At 52.9% G+C, this 19,874-nt stretch overlaps 1 protein-coding gene across 1 annotated transcript in view; it reads left to right on the forward strand.

Moving 5' to 3' along the window:
* Positions 1-3,952: 3,952 nt before the first annotated feature.
* The window catches only part of Pcsk6 (proprotein convertase subtilisin/kexin type 6), a 98,112-nt gene continuing 82,190 nt past the window's right edge, over positions 3,953-19,874 (forward strand). Inside the window, exon 1 of the mRNA XM_070042669.1 lies at positions 3,953-4,225. Coding sequence (XP_069898770.1) covers positions 3,953-4,225 — 273 coding nt within the window. The remainder of the gene's footprint in view (positions 4,226-19,874) is intronic.

The following is a 19,874-nucleotide window of genomic DNA, read 5'->3' on the forward strand; positions in this document are numbered from 1 at the left end:
CCTAAGTGGGTGCTCTTACCACTGAGTTACACCTCCAGTACAGGTTTTTGCTGGTGATTTTTTCAGTTAAGGTTTCCCTTCCTGCCTAGGCACTTATCTGGGTGAGAAGCCCCCATGTTGGGCTTTCTGGTCGCTAGGATAACAGGTGTCCCACCACATCTAGTTCTTCATTGAGAAGGGGTCTTCTGGATGTTTTCCCACTCAAGCTGGCTTTGAACTACAATCCAAACACTCTTACTCTCTGTGATTCACCAGCACCCAGCTTCCTTTTCCTTTTAATTTGCTTTTGTGTATGCGCTAGGACTGAAGCTTGAACTCAGAGCCTCATGTTCTTGCTTTGATTTCTTGCTCAACCACTTGAGCCACACACTTCTACTTTCTTCTTCTTTCTCTTCTTCTCCTCCCTCCCTCCTCCTCCTCCTCTCCTCCTTCTCTTCCTCTTCCTCCTCCTTCTCCTCCTCTTTCTCCTCCTTCTCCTCTTCCTCCTTCTCCTACTCCTCTTCCTCTCCTTCTTCCTCTTCCTCTTCTTCTTTTTCCTCCTCTTCTTCTTCTCCTTTTTCTCCTCCTCTTACTTCTTCCTGGTCCTGGAAGGGCCTGGAGCTGTCCCTGAGCTCTTTTGCTTGAAGCTAGCACTCTACCACTTGTGTCACAGCATCACGTCCAGCTTTTTCTGAGATTTAACTGGAGATAAGAGTCTCACAGACTTTCCTGCCCAGGCTGGCTTCAAACCTTGATCCTCAGATCTCGGCCTCCTGAGTAGCTAGGATTACAGACATGAGCCACCAGCACCCAGCTCTCATCTGCTTTTGATAGGAGATCTGGAACTAACTTTGCCGAGGTCATGACCCTGCAGCCTCCACCTCCCCAGAAGCTGGGAGTACAGGTGAGCGCAAGCATGCCCAGCCCTGAATTCAGTCCCCTACCACTGCATTTTCTGACTTCTGAGATACAGCCAGATTTGAATCACCTTTCCAGTCCATATCCTGTCCCACCCTCAGCTGGCCTATTTCCATCTTGGGGAACAGCAGGCCCCCCTACCCCCAATCTGTGCGGCCCTCCTGGGCCATCTGGAGAGCAGGAGCCCGTGGGAGTAATACACTCCCTCCCTGCAGGAAGATGAGCCCAGTTTTATTGCAGATCTGATCGCCATGCAAAGGGCTGATAGTCCGTGATTGAGTTAATCCTGTCACCGTGTAAATCAATAGCAGGTGATTTGATTTCGGGTGTTCATTTGGGGAACTCTCGTCTCTCCCCGATGCTCAAGCCACGCGAAGGCCCAGGTACTTTCACCTCCAATGCAAAGTGGAGTCCCGGGAGGACCGCCTTTGTTAATAACATTCAATCCCTCCAAATAAAAATTCAGATGTGATTTTTTTTCCCCTCTGTCTCCTCTCAGATCAGTAGGCTGAATCCCTTAATCTACCAAATTATTATGGGGGGGAAAAAATCTCTTCCCTCTGGCTGTCAAAACCGCTGCTGTAGTGGGGGCACCCTCTAGGGAGGAGGGCCCCATCTGTGATCACTTAGGTTGTGTGCAGTGGGCAATCAGAATTTGCAAGCAGGACACACACACACACACACACACACACACACACACACACACACACACACACACACACACACACAGGAAGTAAATACAAGGTCCATCCGAGAAACAGGCTGGCCAGCAAGGGCCAGAAAGGTGGCATGGGCCACGTGTGTTTGTACATGCCTCTAATCCCAGCTATGTCAGAAGCGGAGATGTGGAGAGAGTAGTGCATGCCTGTAATCCCAGCTGTGAGGGAGGCAGAGGTCAGGAGGACAGAGGTGAGCAGGGAGGCAGAGGTCAGAAGGATTTCAGTCCAGGGCTGTGTGCAAAAGTCACAAAGTCTTATATGGGAGATAACAGAAGCAGAAAAAACGGGTAGGAGCATGGCTCAGGTTCTGTAGCATCAGCTGGACGAGAGTTCAAATCCAGTGCCAGGGGAAACCAAGGGGACCTTGGTTTGCCCAGAAGGACTGGTGGGAAAGGGACTGGGGCGGCCTCCCTATCCACGCTGACTCCATGGCACCCCTTCTCTGCCGGGCAGACAGGCCACGCTGGGGGTGTTGTTTGTGTCGACAGGTGTGGCATGCTCTCCCCTGGAGCAAGACAGCTTGCCTCAGGGCCTCCTATCTTTGGGGGGGGGAGGGTCTCCAAGAGAGAACCCCGAAGCCGTTGTCCAGGCAGCTGACCCCAATGGCCCAGGGGAGAGAAGAGCACTGAGCATTTGGTGCAGAAAGTGGAGGGGACGGACGCCCCCAGGTTCCCAGTGGGGCCCTGGGGTGGGGTGGGGGAGCATGGCCCGGGCTCCCCCCCCCTTGCATTGGGTGACTCACACCTGCAGCAAGGCTGAATCATGTGGGTTACGAAATGCAAGGCCGCCTGACAGGGGGGCTGGACGAGGCCTCCGGTAGCCCTGGGGCCCAGCCTGCCCTCCTGCCCGCCGGTGCCCTGGGGGCCTCACCAAGCCGTGCAGGTGAGCAGGTGAACCCTGCCCAGCGTGGAAACCACAGGGGTCCCCGCAAAACAACATGGGAGGAGCCACGGCCTCCTCACCCAAGCCTCCTCTTGATTTGATTCCTCCATTAAGCTTAAGTTAATCAGGAGGAGGTCTTCCTTCCCTCCCTCCCTGCCTCCTTCCTTCCCTCCTTCTTTCCTTCCTCCCTTATCTTTCCCTCCTTCCCTCCTTCCTCCCTCTCTTCCTCCCTTCCCTCCTCTTTCCCTCCCTCCCTCTCTCCTTCCCTTCCTTCCTTCCTTCCTTCCCTCCCTCCCTCTCTTCCTCCTTTCCCTCCTCTTTCCCTCCCTTCCTTCCTCATTCCTTCCTTTCTTCTTCCTATCTCCCTCCCTCCCTAATTTTCTTCATTCCATTTTTCTTCCTTCTTTCCTTCCTCCCCTTTCTCCTTTCTTCCTTCTTTCCTTCCCTCCGTCCTCCTTCACTTCCTGCTAGTGCCAGGATGTGAACTCTGAGCCTTGAGCTTGCGTGGTTTGTCCACTCCGCTGGTGCTCTACCACTTGGGCCGCCCGTCCTGCCCCACCTTTCGCTAGCGCCTGTGGAGGCTGCACAGGTGCTCCGTCCAGGCCGCCTCCGAGCGGCCCCTCCCCGGGTCCCTGGGCGGGTGACAGGCTGGGAAGCCCGCGTGCGGTGCCCGCGGCCCGGGGCGGTGGGCGGGGTGAAGCCCGGGGCCCCTGGGGTGTCGGGTCCGGCGCGGTGCGGTAGGGTGCGGGCCGGGTCAGCGGGCAGCGCCTGGGTGGGGAGGGGACGGGTGTCCCCCTGCGCGTCCCCGCCGCTCCCCATCCGCCTCCCCTGCTCCCCGTCCGTCCTTCCCTCCCCGTTGGGTCCCTCGCCTTCCTCCTCCTCCCCAACTCCTTGTCCCTCGTCCTCCCCTCCCCATCCAAGTCTCGTCCCCTCATTCTCTTCCTCCCCCTCCCCGTCCTCCCTCTCCGATCTCCTCCTCCCCGTCCTCCCTCTCCGATCTCCTCCCCGTCCTCCCCCTCCGATCTCCTCCCCGTCCTCCCCCTCCGATCTCCTCCTCCCCGTCCTCCCCCTCCGATCTCCTCCTCCCCGTCCTCCCTCTCCGATCTCCTCCTCCCCGTCCTCCCCCTCCGATCTCCTCCTCCCCGTCCTCCCCCTCCGATCTCCTCTCCGTCCTCCCCCTCCGATCTCCTCCTCCCCGTCCTCCCTCTCCGATCTCCTCCTCTCCGTCCTCCCCCTCCGATCTCCTCCTCCCCGTCCTCCCTCTCCGATCTCCTCCTCCCGGTCCTCCTCCCCCTCTCCTCCCCTCCCGCCCGCGGCGGTGGCGGCGGCGGCGGCGGCGGCGCTTCCCGGCGGAGCGGCTTTAAAAGGCGGCTCCCCGCCCCCTGCGCACTCGCCGCCCGGGCTCCGCCGCCGCCGCCGCCGCCGCCGCCGCCGCCACCGCCGCCGCCCCTGCCATGCCTGCGCGCGCGCCGCCCCGGGCCGCCGCCGCCGCCGCCGCCGCCGCGGGCTCCGCGCGCCCCGCGCTCCCCGCGGGCTCCGCGCGGCCCCGGCCCCGGCCCGCCGCGCCGCGCCCCTGGCGCTGGCTGCTGCTGCTGGCGCTGCCCGCCGCCTGCTCCGCGCCCGCGCCGCGCCCCGTCTACACCAACCACTGGGCGGTGCGGGTGCTCGGGGGCCCCGAGGCCGCCGACCGCGTGGCCGCCGCGCACGGCTACCGCAACCTGGGCCAGGTGAGCGCGCCCCGCCCCGCGCCCCAACTTTCCGAGGCCGCGCGCGGGAGCGGGGGGGGGGGCGCCGGCCGGACGGGGGGGAGGAGGACGGGGCGGGGGGGGACCCCGGCGGCCGTCGAGGGCCCCCGGGAAGCCACCTGCGCGGCCGGGGGCACGAGCGCCGTGCGCCCGTGCGGCCCCCGACGGCCGCGCGCTCCCGCGCCCCGGGGTGCCCGGACGGGGTGACGCGAGAATCCGGGGTGCCCGTCCCGGCCTCCCCCCCCCGCCGGACACAGCCGCGCGCCCCGCGGCTGGGGTACGCGACGCCCGAACTCCCCACGCTGCCCCCGTCCCCAGGGGGGGGTCTGGGCCGCTGACCCGGCGCGGCCGTCGGCGGGGGGCGTGGCCGGGGCCGCGGAGCCCCTCCCACCCCGGGCCGCGGTCACCCGGGGCCCAGCGCGGGCCGCGAGCGAATCCCAGACGGCGCGGAGGGCGGGGCGCGCGGGGCCCTGCGCCGTCCCCAGCCCGGACCGGGGACCTCCGCACCCACCCCAGTCCATGCCGGGCGGGGGGACAGGGGCAGCTCTGCCCTCCCAGGCCACCTTCGCAAGGGAGGTCCCAGTGGACGGTCGTCGGCCAGCAGCCCGGGAGGGAGGCTGGGCCTTAGGGAGCGTTGGCTGGCGTCTCCGTGGCGTTCGCATCTCCCCGCTGATGGATGGACGGTGCTGGTTGCTTAAGGCCCCATTTCCTGCTACTTGCCCTTGCTCCGTCCAGGTAACCCAGCCGTTCTCCTCTCCCCCTCCCTCTCCTCCTTTCCCTCTCCTCCCCTCTCTCTTTTTCTTTACCCCCCCCCCCCCCTTGTGCCCAGGCTTGAACTCTGGGCTATCAGGGCCTGGGTGCTGTCCCTGAGTCTTTTCACTCAAGGCTAGTTAGCGCTCTACCACTTGAGCCACAGCTCCACTTCCATCTTTTTGGCGGTTGATTGGTGACAAGCATCTCATGGACTTGTCTGCCTGGGCTGGCTTTGAACTGTGATCCCTAGATCTCAGCCTGAGTAGCTGAGATTACACAAGTGAGCATTGGCTCCTGTCTGATGTCTGATGTCAACTCTTAAGTAGCAGCAGCAGCAGCAGCTCCTTCTTTTTGTCAGCCCTGGGGGCTTGAACTCAGGGTTTGGGTTCTATTCCTAAGCTTTTATAGTTCAAGGCTAGCGCGGTACCACTTTGAGTCATATGCCACTTCTGGTTTTCTGGTGGTTCACTGGAGATAAAAGTCTCAAAGACTTTCCTGCCAGGGCCAACTTGGAGCCACAATCTTCATATCTCAGCCTCTTGAGTTGCTAGGATTACAGGCATGAGCCACCAGTGCCTCGCTCTAAGTAGCTCTTAAATTGCACAGAAAATTACCAAGTGCTTGGTTTTGGGAGTTCCATCATTAGAGGAACAGGAGGAAACTTAACTTGTGTCATGAGGGTTTTTTGGTTGGGACTTGAACTCAGGGTCTGGGTGCTGCCCCTTAGCTTGTTCACTCAAGGCTGGCACCTTACCACTTAAGCCACAGCTCTACTTCTGGCTTTTTAATAATTAATCAGAGATGAGCATCTCACAGTGTTTCCTGCCCTGGCTGCCTTTGAGCCTCAATCCTCAGATCTCAGCCTCTTGGGTAGCTAGGATTACAGGCTTGAGCCACAGCACCGGGCTATGAGCAATTGACATTGAAATGGAGAAGCATAGTTAACATACCCCCTGGAAATTCCTGGAAATGTCCCCAGGAATAAAAATGTCCAAGCTCTGGTCATGCTGAATCTTTGAATCCACTGTGGCCTCTTGAGTTGCTGTCTATAAGTAAGAAGGTTCTTCCGGAGTGTGCCCCCTTCCAACCTGGGTGTTCCGGGTGTCTCTGATGTCTCCCCAGCTCTGTGCAGTCGGATCATTTAGTTTCCTGGCAGGATTACAGTAGAGACATTCACAAACGGAGATAGGACTTCATTGGCGATCAGAGCTGTCTGCAAGGAAAAGTCTGTTACTCCCCCTTCTCCCCACCCCCCAACAACCAGCTTTTCGTTCTCTTCAAGTGAGCTCCAATGTGGAAAGAGCCCAGGTCTTGCCAGCCTCTACCCACGCCGTAAGAACGTGTTACAGAGCTTGACTGCCTTTTCTCAACTCCGAGAATTGGTGACTCATAAATAAGCTGTAGGTGTTATTAGCTTTGCTTTATAGATGGGTGAATGGGGTACAGCCTGGGCGGGAAGCTGCTGGCGTGGGTCAGCTCTGAGGCTTAGGCAGTGCCCTCCGCCCCTTTTCATTTTTTTGTCAGTCATCAGGCTTGAACTGTGGGCCTGGGCACTGTCCTTGAGCTATTTTGCTCAAGGCTAGTGCTCTACCTCTTTGAGCCACAGCTCTACTTTGTGTGTGTGTGTGTGTGTGTGTGTGTGTGTGTGTGTGTGTGTTTCATTGGAGATAAGAATCTTACAGCTTTTCCTGCCCAGTCTGGCTTTGAACCTTGATCCTCAGATCTCAACCTCCCAAGTAGCTACGATTGCTCCTCCCGACCGTTGTCTGCTGCTGATAATGGTCTTAGATCTCCAAACCCTGTGTGACTTCTTCCAGACTGGGAGGCGCTGTTAGAGAGAGGCCCAGCACCTGCCTGAATCCCTCCAGGGTCTTGCCTAAGTGTACTTTCTTTCCCACAATTGTTAACCTAATTCCACTTATTTAGCTTATTTAGCATATCCAAACATAGCTTTGTAAGTTGGAGGTGTGGCTCAGTTGGTAGAGCCCTAGCTAGTGAGTGAAAGTACTGAGTCTTGGACCTAAAAGAAAACAAATGTAACTCCCGCCCCCCCTTGGTGCTTGAATATAGGCCCTGAGCTTATTGCCTCTTCATATTTTCATTCAAGGCTGAGCCACACCTCCACTTCTGGCTTCTCTCTCTCTCTCTCTCTCTCTCTCTCTCTCTCTCTCTCTCTCTCTCTCTCTCTCTCTCTCTCTCTCTCTCTCTCTTTCTCTCTCTCTCTCTCTCTCTCTCTCTCTTTGGTGCCAGTCCTGGGGCTTGAGCTCTGGGCCTGGTCCCTGTCCCTTAGCTTTTGTGTTCAAGGCTAGTGCTCTCCTACTTTGAGCCACAGCTCTACTTCTGATTTTTTGGTGGTTCACTAGAGAGATAAAAGTCTCACTGACTTTCCTGCCCAGGTTGGCCTTGAACTGTAATCCTCAAATCTCAGTCTCCGGTGTAGCTGGGATTACAGGCGTGAGCCACCAGCATCTGGCTTAACATCACATGCTTTAAGAGATTTAGGAATAAAATCTTAAAGAAAGAAAATTTTATGGAGAGAATTGTCAGTATATATATATATATATATATATTTTAAGTTAGGAGTAGAGCTCAGGGCCTTTTACATCCCAGGCAAGTGCTTTTCTCTTGAGTTAGGTCAGCAGCTCCTAAAAATCACAAACGATTTAAAGGTAGGATTGAAACAAGAAAGTAAATAAACCCTAGTGATATATTATGTTCGTGCTCGGGACAATTCAGTTACCACAAGTGACCCGAAATCTGTTAATGCAGTGTAGTCCTGGTATGTCCTGACAGGATTGTATGTGTGAGCTAAAGTCTGCAAATAAATGAATCCATATGGAACAATAATAAGGTGCAGGCAGCAAACAAGTCTGAAAAAGGAGGAGGGCTGGGCGCTGCTGGTGGCTCACGCCTGTAATCCTAGCTACTCAGGAGGCTGAGAGCTGAGAATTGAGGTTCGAAGCCACTCCAGGCAGAAAAGTCCATGAGACTCTTACCCCCAGTTAACTACCAAAAAGCCAGAAGTGGAACTGTGACTCAAGTGGTGGAGTGCCAGCCAGTGTACAGTGCCAGAGCATAAAACAGTTGCAGTGATGATATTTATATAAAGTGTAATGCAATACTGTGTTACACATGTATTTGAAGTTTGGGAACATAAGCTACAAAGATCCTTGTGAAGTTCTAGTGAATGGTTGTCTCTGAAAAAGGAGCCAGGGGAAACAAACTTCAAGTTTTATTTGAATTCATAACACATGCACACACACACACACACACACACACACACACACACACACACACACACACACACACACACACACACGCCCTCCTGATTTGCCAGTTCCATCCCCTTGACCTTTACAAACCCTAGATCAAAAAAGTTAGAAGCCTTGTGCTGTGTAATCCTCGCCATTCCAGAGGTGGTGAATGGGAGGATCCTGATTCTAGAGCAAGCAGGCAAAAAGTTCCTGAGACTCCACCTTCACCAATCAAAAAAGCTGGGCTTGTGGTCATGTGTACCTGCCATCTCAGCCTGCATCTAACTAAATATATAGAAATACATGAAGGATGGCCTTTGCACTAGAACAGACTCTTCTTCCTGTCCGTGTAGTATAACAAGTACTTCACCTGCACTGCTGGTGGACTGGATGATTTACAGTATGTGAGCAGATGCAAGCTCTATACCATTCTACCTACGACACTTACACATCTGTGGATTTCAGCATCTACAGGTGTCCCAGAGCCAGTCCACTCCCTTCCCCACATAGCGAGGGACAACTGTATACAGATAAGAATATACACGGATGATATACAAAATTTCTTCCTGTGCATTGGAGTGCGTTATATAATCAGTGCATACGCACTCACAGCACACGTACACATAGGTAAGGCATTAAAGGGGCAGAGAGATACATAGATACACCATGGTGCTTCTGAGCTACCTGCCCGGGATGGACAGGTGCTCACTTGCCCAGGCTAAGAAATTCCTGGTGTGTGTGTTTGGGGGGGGGGGGAGAAAATGAGGGAGGGGGGGGTAACACTGTTCAAAAAATATGTACTCATTACCTTACTTATGTAACTGTAACTCCTCTATACATCACCTTTACAATAAAACATTTAATAAAAAGCTCCTATTTTGCCCAGCATCAGTGGCTCACTTTTGTAATTCTAGTTACTCAGGATCTGAGGATTGTGATTCAAAGCCAGTCTGGGCAGGAAAATCTGGGAGATTTCTTCAATTCACCACTCCCCAAAAAGCCAGAAGTAGAGGTGTGGCTCAAGTGGTAGAGCACCAGCCTTAAGTTAAAAAGCTAAGGGATAGTATCCAGGTCCTGAGTTCAAGCCCTCCTGGGCTGGGCCAGTTCCCTATGTAAGGAAATGGTGATCCAGGAAAATGGGGAAATGGAGTATCCAGGGCCCTCAGGACCCCTGGCTCCTGGCCTTGCCCTTTCCCTCTGTGCCCTTCATCCCATTTCTGGGCAAAGGAGCCTCATTCTGACCCCTATGCATAGTTACCTTTGACACAAGTGTCTCCAGGAAAAGGCAGGTTATATGAGGTATCTTCTACACTCTTAGAAAGGGAGGGTATTGGGAAGGGATTAGAAAGGGAGGGTTATTGGGAAGGGATTAGAAAGGGAGGGTTATTGGGAAGGGATTCCGAGCCTCTCCTGGCAGTTCTGCTTCGCCTGGTTGTATTGAGCTAATTTGTTGGTTCAGAGTCTGGCCGTAAAAATAAAATGCAAGCCGAGGCTGGCTGCCAGGGCTCTAAAAAGATCTAAGAGCCTTCAATGATGGGGGACTTGCTTTAAATAGTTTGTACTTAAAATAGCTACAGAGCAGCCCATACCTGGCTCAGAATTTCAGGTGGGCCTGTAGAATTCATGTGCCAGTAGAGGAAAATTGTCATGTCATGTCATGACATCTTATTCTCAGGGGAGCCTAATGGACCAGAACTGGTTGTGGCCAGTGTTAGAGGCTTGGTATGGCCAAGGGGGAAAGCCCAGAAGAGTGGTCCCTGTGAACTAGTTCTGCAGTATTTTTTATTTCTTTATTTATCTTTGGCGGTCGTGGGAGCTGAACACTGGGCCTGGGCACTGTCCCTGAGTTCTTCAGCTCAAGGCTAGCACTCTACCACTTGAGTCACAGCACCACTTCCAGTTTTTTTCTGCTTATGTGGTGCTGAGGAATTGAACCCAGGGTCTCATGCATGCGAGGCAAGCGCTCTACTACTGAGCCACCTTCCCAGCCCCCAGCAGTGGCTTTTGATTGAAGCCTTTCTGGGTTTTATGCGAGGAACCAAGAGTGCCATGTGTTTTTGGCTGGTCTGGGAGAGGTCTTGGGTTTGAATTGAAGGGGCCAGACAAGACTAGGATTTGAAGCTTGTGCCATAGGATCTCACTTGGCATTTTATTTATTTGTATTTTTATTGCTTGTGAGGCTTGAACTCAGGACCTGGGCATTGTCCTTGAGCTTCACTCAAGACTAGCACTCTGCCACTTTGAGCCCACAGTGCCACTTCCGGTTTTCTGCTGGTTTATTGGAGATTAAGAGCCTTATGAACTTTCCTGCCCAGGCTGGCTTTGAACCGTGATCCTCAGATCTCAGCCTCCTGAGTAGCTAGGATGACAGGCGTGAGCCACCAGTGCCCGGCTGCATTTGGCATTTTACTGAGCTGGTCACAGACTGAAGTGGACAAGGTTTTCAGTTGAATGACCGTCATTCTGTGTCATTTAGTGGGGAGCAGCTGCGCGGGGTAAAGCCAGGAAGTCCCCAGAGTCCAAAAACAGATCCAGAATCCAGCCTGAGCGGACAGCTGGCTGACCACTCCACTGGCAGCCCTCGAGTTCATCTCGGCAGAAACCAGGGAGCCAATCAGAAGAGCTGCCCTGTCAACAGGGTCAGGAGACCCTGGACCCCTGCCTGGCCGGGCACCCTGGGTGGTCATGGGCCACACAGGGCTGAGCAGACACTGTGTCTCCAGTGTCTAGCACAACTCCCTGCCATCCTGGGAACATCCCGAGCTCATACAGCTCTCCCGGCCTCTGCACAGGCTTTTCTGTCTAGAAAGAAAGTTCCTTGACTGTTCCCAAGTCAGCCCAGCCCTGCTCAGATGGGAAACACCTCTCCTCCTCCTCCTTCCAGCATCCTGCACTCAGAGTCCGGGTCCACAGTGCCCAGCTGCTTTCTGGCTCCCAGAATCTGCACCAGCCCTGCTGTACGGTCCCCTGCGTTCCCTTGCTCAGAGCCACTGACCCATCCTGCAGGAGGTGTCACAGGGTCCTTGGTCCAGTTAGATTCAGGTACGCTGATAATTCACAGATCTGGACCTAAACCCACACCCTCCAACTCATCTTCTGCTGTGCCCTCTGATTCTATTTTTCTTCTTGTGGCTGGCTGTGGCACTTGAATTCAGGGCCTGGCCACTGTCCTTGAACTCTTTTTTGCTCAAGCTTAGCACTCTACCACTTTGAGCCACAGCTCCACTTATGGTTTTCTGGTGATTCATTGGAGCTAAGAGTCTCACAGACTTTCCTGCTCAGTCTGGCTTTGAACGCTGATCCTCAGGTCTCAGCTTCCTGAGTAGTCAGAATGACAGGCCTGAGCCACAGGCTCCTGGCTTTACACACACACACACACACACACACACACACACACACACACACACACACACACACACACACACACACACACACACACACACACACACACACACACACACACACACACACACACACACACACGTACATGAGCTGTGCAGTCAGGCTCCTCCTCTTCCTCTTCACTATGAAAACTGATTGGTTGGCAAAAAAAAAAATGAACCCACCCCTTCCGGTTGTCCTAGGGTTCCACATTCGGCCACTATAACCACATATCCTCATCAAGATGGATGGCCCTTTGCCACAAGTCTTGACCTCCTGTGGCTTCCTGTGTCCAGAGAAGGGGCCCCATCTTCCACCCTGGGGACCGAGCTGGAGACATTTCTCTTAATTTCTCCAGCCCAGAGGATAGGCCCTTCTGAGTTCTAACCCCTGTCACCCTGTTTATTACCTGCTGGCTTGTCTGTATCTGCTGCTGAGTTCTGGGGCCTTCTTGGGCGTGTCAATCCAAAGTTGGGCTTTGTCTGGCTGCTAAGATCTGTTCCAATCCTGTCATCCCTCTGATGGCTGAAAAAATCACACCAGGTCAACCCATGGCCCAAGGATCCAAGTCCAAGTGTTCCTTATGTGCTCTCAGTGGCTGCCAGTGCGCTGGGGTCCTGCCCTTACATGTTCCTTCCTGAATGCTCTCCACCCCCTGCCTTTTTCTCTTAACCCTTGGCTTTTGGGGTTCCCCAGAGGGCAGGCTGGTCCCTCCTGTGTGCGCTTGTGTGGGAGAAGGAACCACGTCTGGTGACACTCATACCCTTTGCTTCTGGTCCAGCTTATCTCTAAGTCTAGCTCCCTATATGACCCGGAAATGCTTCGTAGCATACCATATGTACTTCCGGTACCCCAGGTTCCGGCCCTCCCTACCATTCCATTATGAGTCTTCTCCCCATCCAAATGCTTCTGCTCTCGGTAGGATTTGAAGTCCCAGTGGCAGGCGCAAGAAATGGGGAATGAATAGCCATCAGCTGTTGGAAGCCTGAGGCTCTGTGGGATAGGATTGGCAGCCTGGGTTCCCATGGTAACTGGCCCATCAATGCCCTCAGTGTCGGAGATGGTGGCACCGCAGAGGGGAAAGAAATAGTCTCATTGTCTCCCCCTTGGCTGCTTGGACACAAACAAGCCGCGCCCCGCAGGGCCCCACAGCCTGGCCAGACATGTGGCTCTGCCTGGCTGGGCAGGGCAGGGTGGGGCTGGGCTTTGCTGGGACTCCTTGCTGCCCTGGGCCAGGAAGGGGTCATCAAGGGCTAGGTCTCTGACCACCTTGGGGCTTCTCGAGTTCCGGCCAAGAGAGACTTCATTAGGGTAGCTGTGTGCTCAGTGGCCAGCCTGGCTGTCTTGGCTAGCACGAACAAGTCTGTGGCCTCAGTTCCTACAAAGGTCTGCCTCAGTTTCCAAACTTTCCCCTTTGGTTTCAAAATGTCCCAGTGGCAATGAGCAATGATCAAGAAGAGCTCCTTCCTGCCCTTGAGAGGCCCACGATGACCTTGGCTGGACCCACCCTTGCTGAATTAGGACAGGCTGGGAGGGGCAGGGGCAGGAAGGAGGGAACGTCTCTCTTGTCAGGTAAGGCCTCTCTCTAGGGCTCCACACCCAGAGCCTGTCCTTCTTCATTCCCCACAAACCAGATGTCACCCTGAGCTCTCCCATCCCTTGGGTCCATGTGTCCTGGCGGTAATCCTGGCCAACCTGTCTCCAGCGCTGTCTCCTGTTGCCTGTCTGAGCCTGCCATCCACTCTGCTAAGAACTTGATTCCTGCCTCTCCTGCCCACCTTTCCTGCCCTGCCCCACACCACCAAGTTCTCTGGAGTCATAGACCTCACATTGTTGGGTTTCCCCCCCGTCCCCCTGCCTTAAAAGCAGCACTGGTAGCTCCTATACCTGTCATCCTAGCTACAAGGGAGGCTGAGATCAGGAGGATCACAGTTTGGAGCCAGCCCAGGTGGGAGGGAAGTTCTTGAGACTACCATCTCAACAGACAGAACTGGGCATGGTGGTGTATACCTGTCATCCCATCCACAGCAGCAAGTGTAAATGGGAGGATCACAGTCCAGGACAAACTTGGCAAACGAGTGAAACCCCATCTCAGAAGCAACCAGAGCAAAAAAGAGCTGGGGATAAGACTCACATGGTAGAGCACCTACCTAGCGACTGTGACGCTTAAAGATCAAACCTCAGTATCAAAACCAACACAGTGCCAGTTTCTATATATCACTCTATCTGTCCTATCCTTCAGGTTTTTGTTGTTGTTGTTGGTTGTGGGGCTTGAACTCGGGGCCTGGGTGCTGACCCTGAGCTCTTTTGCTCAAGGCGAGTGCTCTTACCACTTTGAGTCACAGATTTTCCTTCTCGGGATGGCTTTGAACCACAATCCTCAGATTTCAGCCTCCTGAGTAGTAGCTAGGATGTGCATGTAATTGGCTCCTGGCTTTCTATCCTTCCATTTCTCCATGGCTCCAGGAAAGGCATTCTGAGCACTTTTTGCTGTTCTGGAAACTCTGTAGTCTCTTCTACCTCTCCTTGGTCTACAGGAGACCCCCCCCCCCTCCTAAATTGAGATTCTTGGACTGTCTGTCACCCAGCGGGGCTGAGCAGTATCTCCCCAGGTTCACAGAAGTTGCAAGGGAAAAGGTGCCCGCCCCCAGCAGCATTTTGCGCTCAACATCAGTCAGCCTCGCTCTTCTTTCCTTAGCCCTTGAACCTAGAAGGATTAGTGAATGCAAGAGAGCTACAGGTGTCTTTTTTTTTTTTTTTTCCTACCAGGACCTGCAAAGATGGTTTTTACATCTCACACTCCAAAAGCAAAACGCTGTCAGAGTGTAAATAAGGGGAGGAAATGGCGAGTTGATTGCCTTCCCTTCTTCAGGGCTCCAGGTGTGGTGCAGGTTGGTCCCTCACTGGGCAGTGTCTCTGGAGTCTGCACTTGCTGACATCCCTTGGAGCTGTGTGTCTCCCCCAGGGTTAGGTCTCGTGCTGAGTATTTTCAGGTCACCTGGCCTGGACTTGCAAATCAAGGCCAAGGCATGACTAATGAGTCATGTGTGCCTGGGGGCGGGGGGGGGGGGCAGAGGCAGAGCCGGGGACAGGTGCGCTGGGAAGGGCAGCCGCGCCTGCTTCCTGTGGGCAGAGGAACGGGGGAAAAGGAAGCCAAAGCGGAAGAAGCCAGGAGCCCGTCCAGCCCAGCATTCTTGATACTGGATCCAAGAGTCTTAAGGACAGGAACCGTTCTTGGATCTCCTCCGAGAGAGCAGGGCCCTGGAGGAGAGGAGGTATCCAACAAGAGCCTGGGCTGCTGCAGGAGTAGCAGAGCCGTGGTATGACCTTGCAGTCAGGGCTGAAAAGGTGGCTCAGTGGTAGAGCGCTCGCCTTGAGCTGAAGAGCTGAGGGACAGCGCCCAGGCCCAGAGTTCAAGCCCCACAACCCACAAAAAAATAAAATAAACAGATAAATAAAGTCACCTGTAGCTGGGCACCAGCCACTCAGGAGGCTGAGATCTGAGGATTGTGATTCAAAACTAGCCTGGGTAGAAAAATCCATGAGCCTTCTCACCATTAACTAGGGAAAGGCCAGAAGTGGAGTTGTGATGGAGTGCTAGCAGGGAGGGAGGGGCAGGGAGACCCCAAGGTTGGGAGGGAGGGAGGGAGAGAGAGAGAGAGAGTGTGTGTGCTTAAAGGACATTGCTCAGGCCCTGAGCTCAAGCCCCAGTGCAAAAGAAAGATCACCCCTGATGCTAGTGAATTTGTGCACACACGCTGACCTCCACACAAGGTGAGTTGGTTGTACAGTTTTGCAGCTTGTGGCTCTCAGTCTGTGTTGGGGGTCATGGCGGCCGGTGGGCGTGCCGTGGGGCTGGCTCGGTGTGCTGCATCTGTCGGGGACATTCAGGTCAGGGGCTTCGGGTGGATGGGCTGGAGGAGGATGGAGCTGCGGTCCTGGCATGTGGGCACGCCAGGAGGAGTGGTTCTACCCCTGCCCTGTGCCCACCAGGGCTTACGTCCTGCACGCCCAGTGACGTGCCCCTGCCATTCTTCTCTCTCTCCATCTTACACACCACTGCCCTTGCACAGGTCCAAGGCCTGGCCATTTGGTTACATTTATTCAGTTCCACTCATGAGGATTTTTATTGATTTTGTTCTTTATCCCAGTACTGGGATTTGAACTCAGTGCCTATAGGAATTGAGCCACCCTCCAGCCCTTTTAGTTCTATAATAATAATAATAATAATTATTATTATTATTATTATTATGTGTGTATATGTGTATGTTAGAACTCAAGCTTGAACTCAAGGCCTGGGCACTATGTCTGAGGCTTTTATGGTCAAGGTTGGTGCTCTACCACTTGAGCCACAGCTCTACTTCTAGCTTTTTGGTGGCTCATTGGAGATAAGAGTCTCACAGACTTTCCTGCCAGGCTGGCTTCGAACTCCAGTGCTCAGATCGCAGCCTCCTGAGTAGCTAGGATGACAGGCGTGAGCCACTGACGCAGACAGTTGTATTTATTTATTCTTTTTGTCAAGACTGTTTCAATTTGCTTACTTTTTTTTGATAACTCCTGAAGTTAAGTATCTCCATACATATATATATATATATGTATCTCCATACATATATATACATACATACATATATATTTATATATATATATATATAATTATTTTCACTCCTCTGAATTTTTCTTATATTCTTTGCCCATTTTTCCATTGAATTGTCTTTTCTCCGTACTGAGGGTGCTATTTCTGTGGTTTTCAGTGTGTTGCAAGCATCTCTCCTCTCAGTGGCTTTTTTTTTCTTTTTTGAACTTTGTTCAGAGGGCTTGTTTGCTTGCTTGTTGCTTTTTGAAGTAAAATCTGCAGTACTGTTTGTTTGCGAAGCTTTGAGCTTGCTACTTTGTATAATTTGGGGATAAACAAGACACCCCCCCCAAAGAATTGGAAAGAACATTGAGGGGGAATTGTGATGGTCACCTGATAGGGGAACCCAAATACTAGAGTGTGTTGGGGGCTGTGGGTGGAGGCTGTGGATGGAGGCTGTGGGTGGAGGCTGTGGGTGGAGGGCTGTTTTCACCTGGGAGATTTCAGGGAAGGCTTGGTCTGACAAGGGGATTTGAGGTGGACCTTGAGGGGTCCCCTGGGTTTTGCTGGACAGAGGGACAGGAAAAGTGTGGGGTTTTTGGGGGGGTAGACGAGGCAGTTTAGGAGTTTCTCAATCTCCATTCACAGCCAGCAACTACTCACTTCCCACGGCTTGGTTAGTGGGCCGCAGTCAGGAAAACCACCAAAGGGTGCTGGGGTTTGGGTGGCAGCAGCAAGAGCAGCTGGTCCACCTTGGGTGAGGGGGCCTGAGGGGAGCCAGGTCTGGGAAATGGGGCTCCTTCTGAAGCCTCTGGCTGCCTGGAGGTGCTCTGTGTTCCGGAAAACCGAGCTTGGGCAGAGACACTGGGTGGCGGGGTGAGGGACCAAGGGAGGAGAAACTCAGCACCCAGGCCTAAAGTACCAGGGCCATCTATCTAGAGCTCAGCAGCACCTGGCGTCATCATGATGCAGGACAGGGGGTTTGTGGGCCGATGTTCCGTAAACGTTTGTTGAATTTTGGCCCCGGGCCTGGCAGGCGAGGTGCAACGTCCTGCCCGGGTGCCGCTGTGCCCTTTGCCCTGGGCCAGGAAACGGGTGATTTTGTGTCTGTCAGACCCCATGGCTGGACAGATTTTAACAGAGAAGTAAGTTCACCTTTGTCCCTCCCCCCCTCTCCCATCCTTGATCATCTGCTGGTCTAAGTGTTTGTTAACTGAAACAAAACTCTCCATTTTGCATTCTTCCTCCTACCATCCAACTTGCAGGAAAAGAAACTTTATTTCTATTGTTATCAAAGTAACTACTTATACCCGAGTTTCTTAATGGTATTATTCTCTGTCTATCTGTCTGTCTGTCTGTCTGTCTGTCTGTCTCTGTGTATTGAACTTGAACTCAGGGCCTCATGTTCTTGTTCAGCTTTTTCTCTCATAGCTGGTGTTCTACCTCTAAGCTGTCGCTCCAGCCCTGTTTTTTTTGCTGGTTAATTGGAGATGGAGTCTCATGGACTTTTTTTTTTTAACTGCCTGGGCTGGTTTTGAACTGGATTCCTCTGCATCTCAGCTTCAGTCACCGAAGCCTGGCTTCCACACATCTCTTAATTTGTCACCTGCAGAGGTGTGACACACTCAGACACCCTCAGCCCCTCAACAAGAAGCAGTGACTTACATAAGCACGCTGGTACTGGGGCCTGGGTGCTATGCCTTAGGCTTTTCCCATCAAAACTGGTGCTCTGCCACTTAAGCCATACCTCTACTTCAGGTTTTATGGTGGTTAACTGAAGATAGAGTCTCCCAGGGACTTTCCTGCCCAGGCCGGCTTCAAACTATGACACTCAGATTTTAGTCTCCTGAGTAGCTAGGATTACAGGTGTGAACCACTGTCTCTCTCCCCCCCCCCCTCCATTTAATAGAACAAATGATGTCATCCAAGGAATCTGGGTTTGGAGGGGGTCTTGTTGTTTATTGTTTTTTTGGGGGGGATGTCTTGGTTAGAGGTGCTTTGGGGCCACTTAGGCACCCGAATGGAATACTAGGGCTCCCTGAGACTTTCATTTGGTAGTTCTCTGCTGGTAGACTTTCTAGTTTGGAGTTAGCATCCCAGGAAATGCAAATGAGCTCAGCCTCTCTGTTTTAAGGAACTTCTTGTGGAGAGAGACAAGCTTTGGCTGAGGCCTTAGCAGCCAATGGGAACCCCACACATCCCCCAGCAGCCAATAGGAGTCAGAGTTTCTTGCCTACTAATTATCTTCTCTCCTACTCGGCCCTGTGTTCCCCCCCCCCCTCTAGTTTTAGGCTTTGAGTTATTGACTTTCCAGCCTCCTCTGGTTTGATGCAATTGAATGCAGGGCCAGAGTAATAACTGTTCTGTGCTATGTTTTGATGGATGGATGCATGTCCTGACTTAGAATCCTGCTACCTCTCAATCTCCCCTCTACCTTCCCCCCCAGACTACATCCCAGACCCATCCATCCCAGACTACACCCAGCTAGGATTGGGGGGCTGACTGTTTGTAGTGGAGCTTCTGCCTAGGGGAGGTGGCTGCTAGAGTTAGGGCTCACTCCAGAACTGGGGGGTGGGGAGAGTGGGGGAAGAATGAAAGCATTATTCTAAGAAGCTGCTTTTATTTATAGATTCTCTTAATTCTCTTAAAATGAATGCCGGAGGGAGAGGAAACTCGGAACACATAACGGCATAATAGAAATGAAAGGGTGTTCAACTGAAATAGGGGAACGTGGTAAAATACAAAGATGAGGAGACACACTTAATACGAGAGGGAAGATGTATCATGATCTGAAATAAAATTGTCTTAGTGCAGATTGTAAGGGGAAATGGAATTGAAAGAAGGACCAGGCGGGGCATGGTGGCACCTGCCTGTAATCCTAGCACTCTAGGAGGCTGAGGCCAGAGATTTGTGAATTCTGAGGCCTGCCTGGGCTATAAAATAAGCTCTTCGCGGCCTCGCCCCCGCCCCCCCACATCCACATGCATACACACATACACAGAGAGGAGAGAAATTGAAAAATAAAAATGATTTGGTTAAGAGAAAACTTGGAAGGAAACAAAATCCTCCGTAATGAAAAGGACAGAGTAGTAAGCTGACTCCAGGGGAAATAAATAAGGAGATTACACTAATTACATCACCAAGACAAATAAAACACCATTGTTGTTAAAAGGAAATAAAACTAATTAAATACTTACTGCGCTGTAGGATGTGTTGGCAAAACAAAATGTATCAACTGTGATAGAATATGTAAATAGCTGTAATTTGCTTACTTTTCCCAGCAGCTAGTGCAGTGGCATAAAGCCACTTCCACGGGAAATGCTGCGAGCTAACGCGTGCTTTTAAATGAATGAATTGAGCGAGTGAGGACTCCCTATAAGCAATGCCATTAAAAACACAATCAGAAGCCAGGTGCTTGGAAGCTCACACCTGTCATCCTAGCTACTCAGGAGGCTGAGATCTAAGGATCAGGGAAGGGGTAAGTCTGTAAGGCTTTTATCTCCAGTTAACCACCAAAAAAAGCCACAAGTGGAGCTGTGGCTTCAGTGATAGAGCAGTACCCTCCTCCGGTAAAAAAGGTAAGGGACAGCACCTAGTCCCTGAGTTCAAGCCCCAGGACCGGCACACAAGCAAACAAACAAAAATATTCTTGTCAGCTGCCCTGTGTTGG

This window comes from Dipodomys merriami, unplaced genomic scaffold (assembly GCF_024711535.1).
Source record: "Dipodomys merriami isolate MVZ:Mamm:240054 unplaced genomic scaffold, mDipMer1.0.p SCAF_33, whole genome shotgun sequence".
NCBI classification, from domain to species: domain Eukaryota; kingdom Metazoa; phylum Chordata; class Mammalia; order Rodentia; family Heteromyidae; genus Dipodomys; species Dipodomys merriami.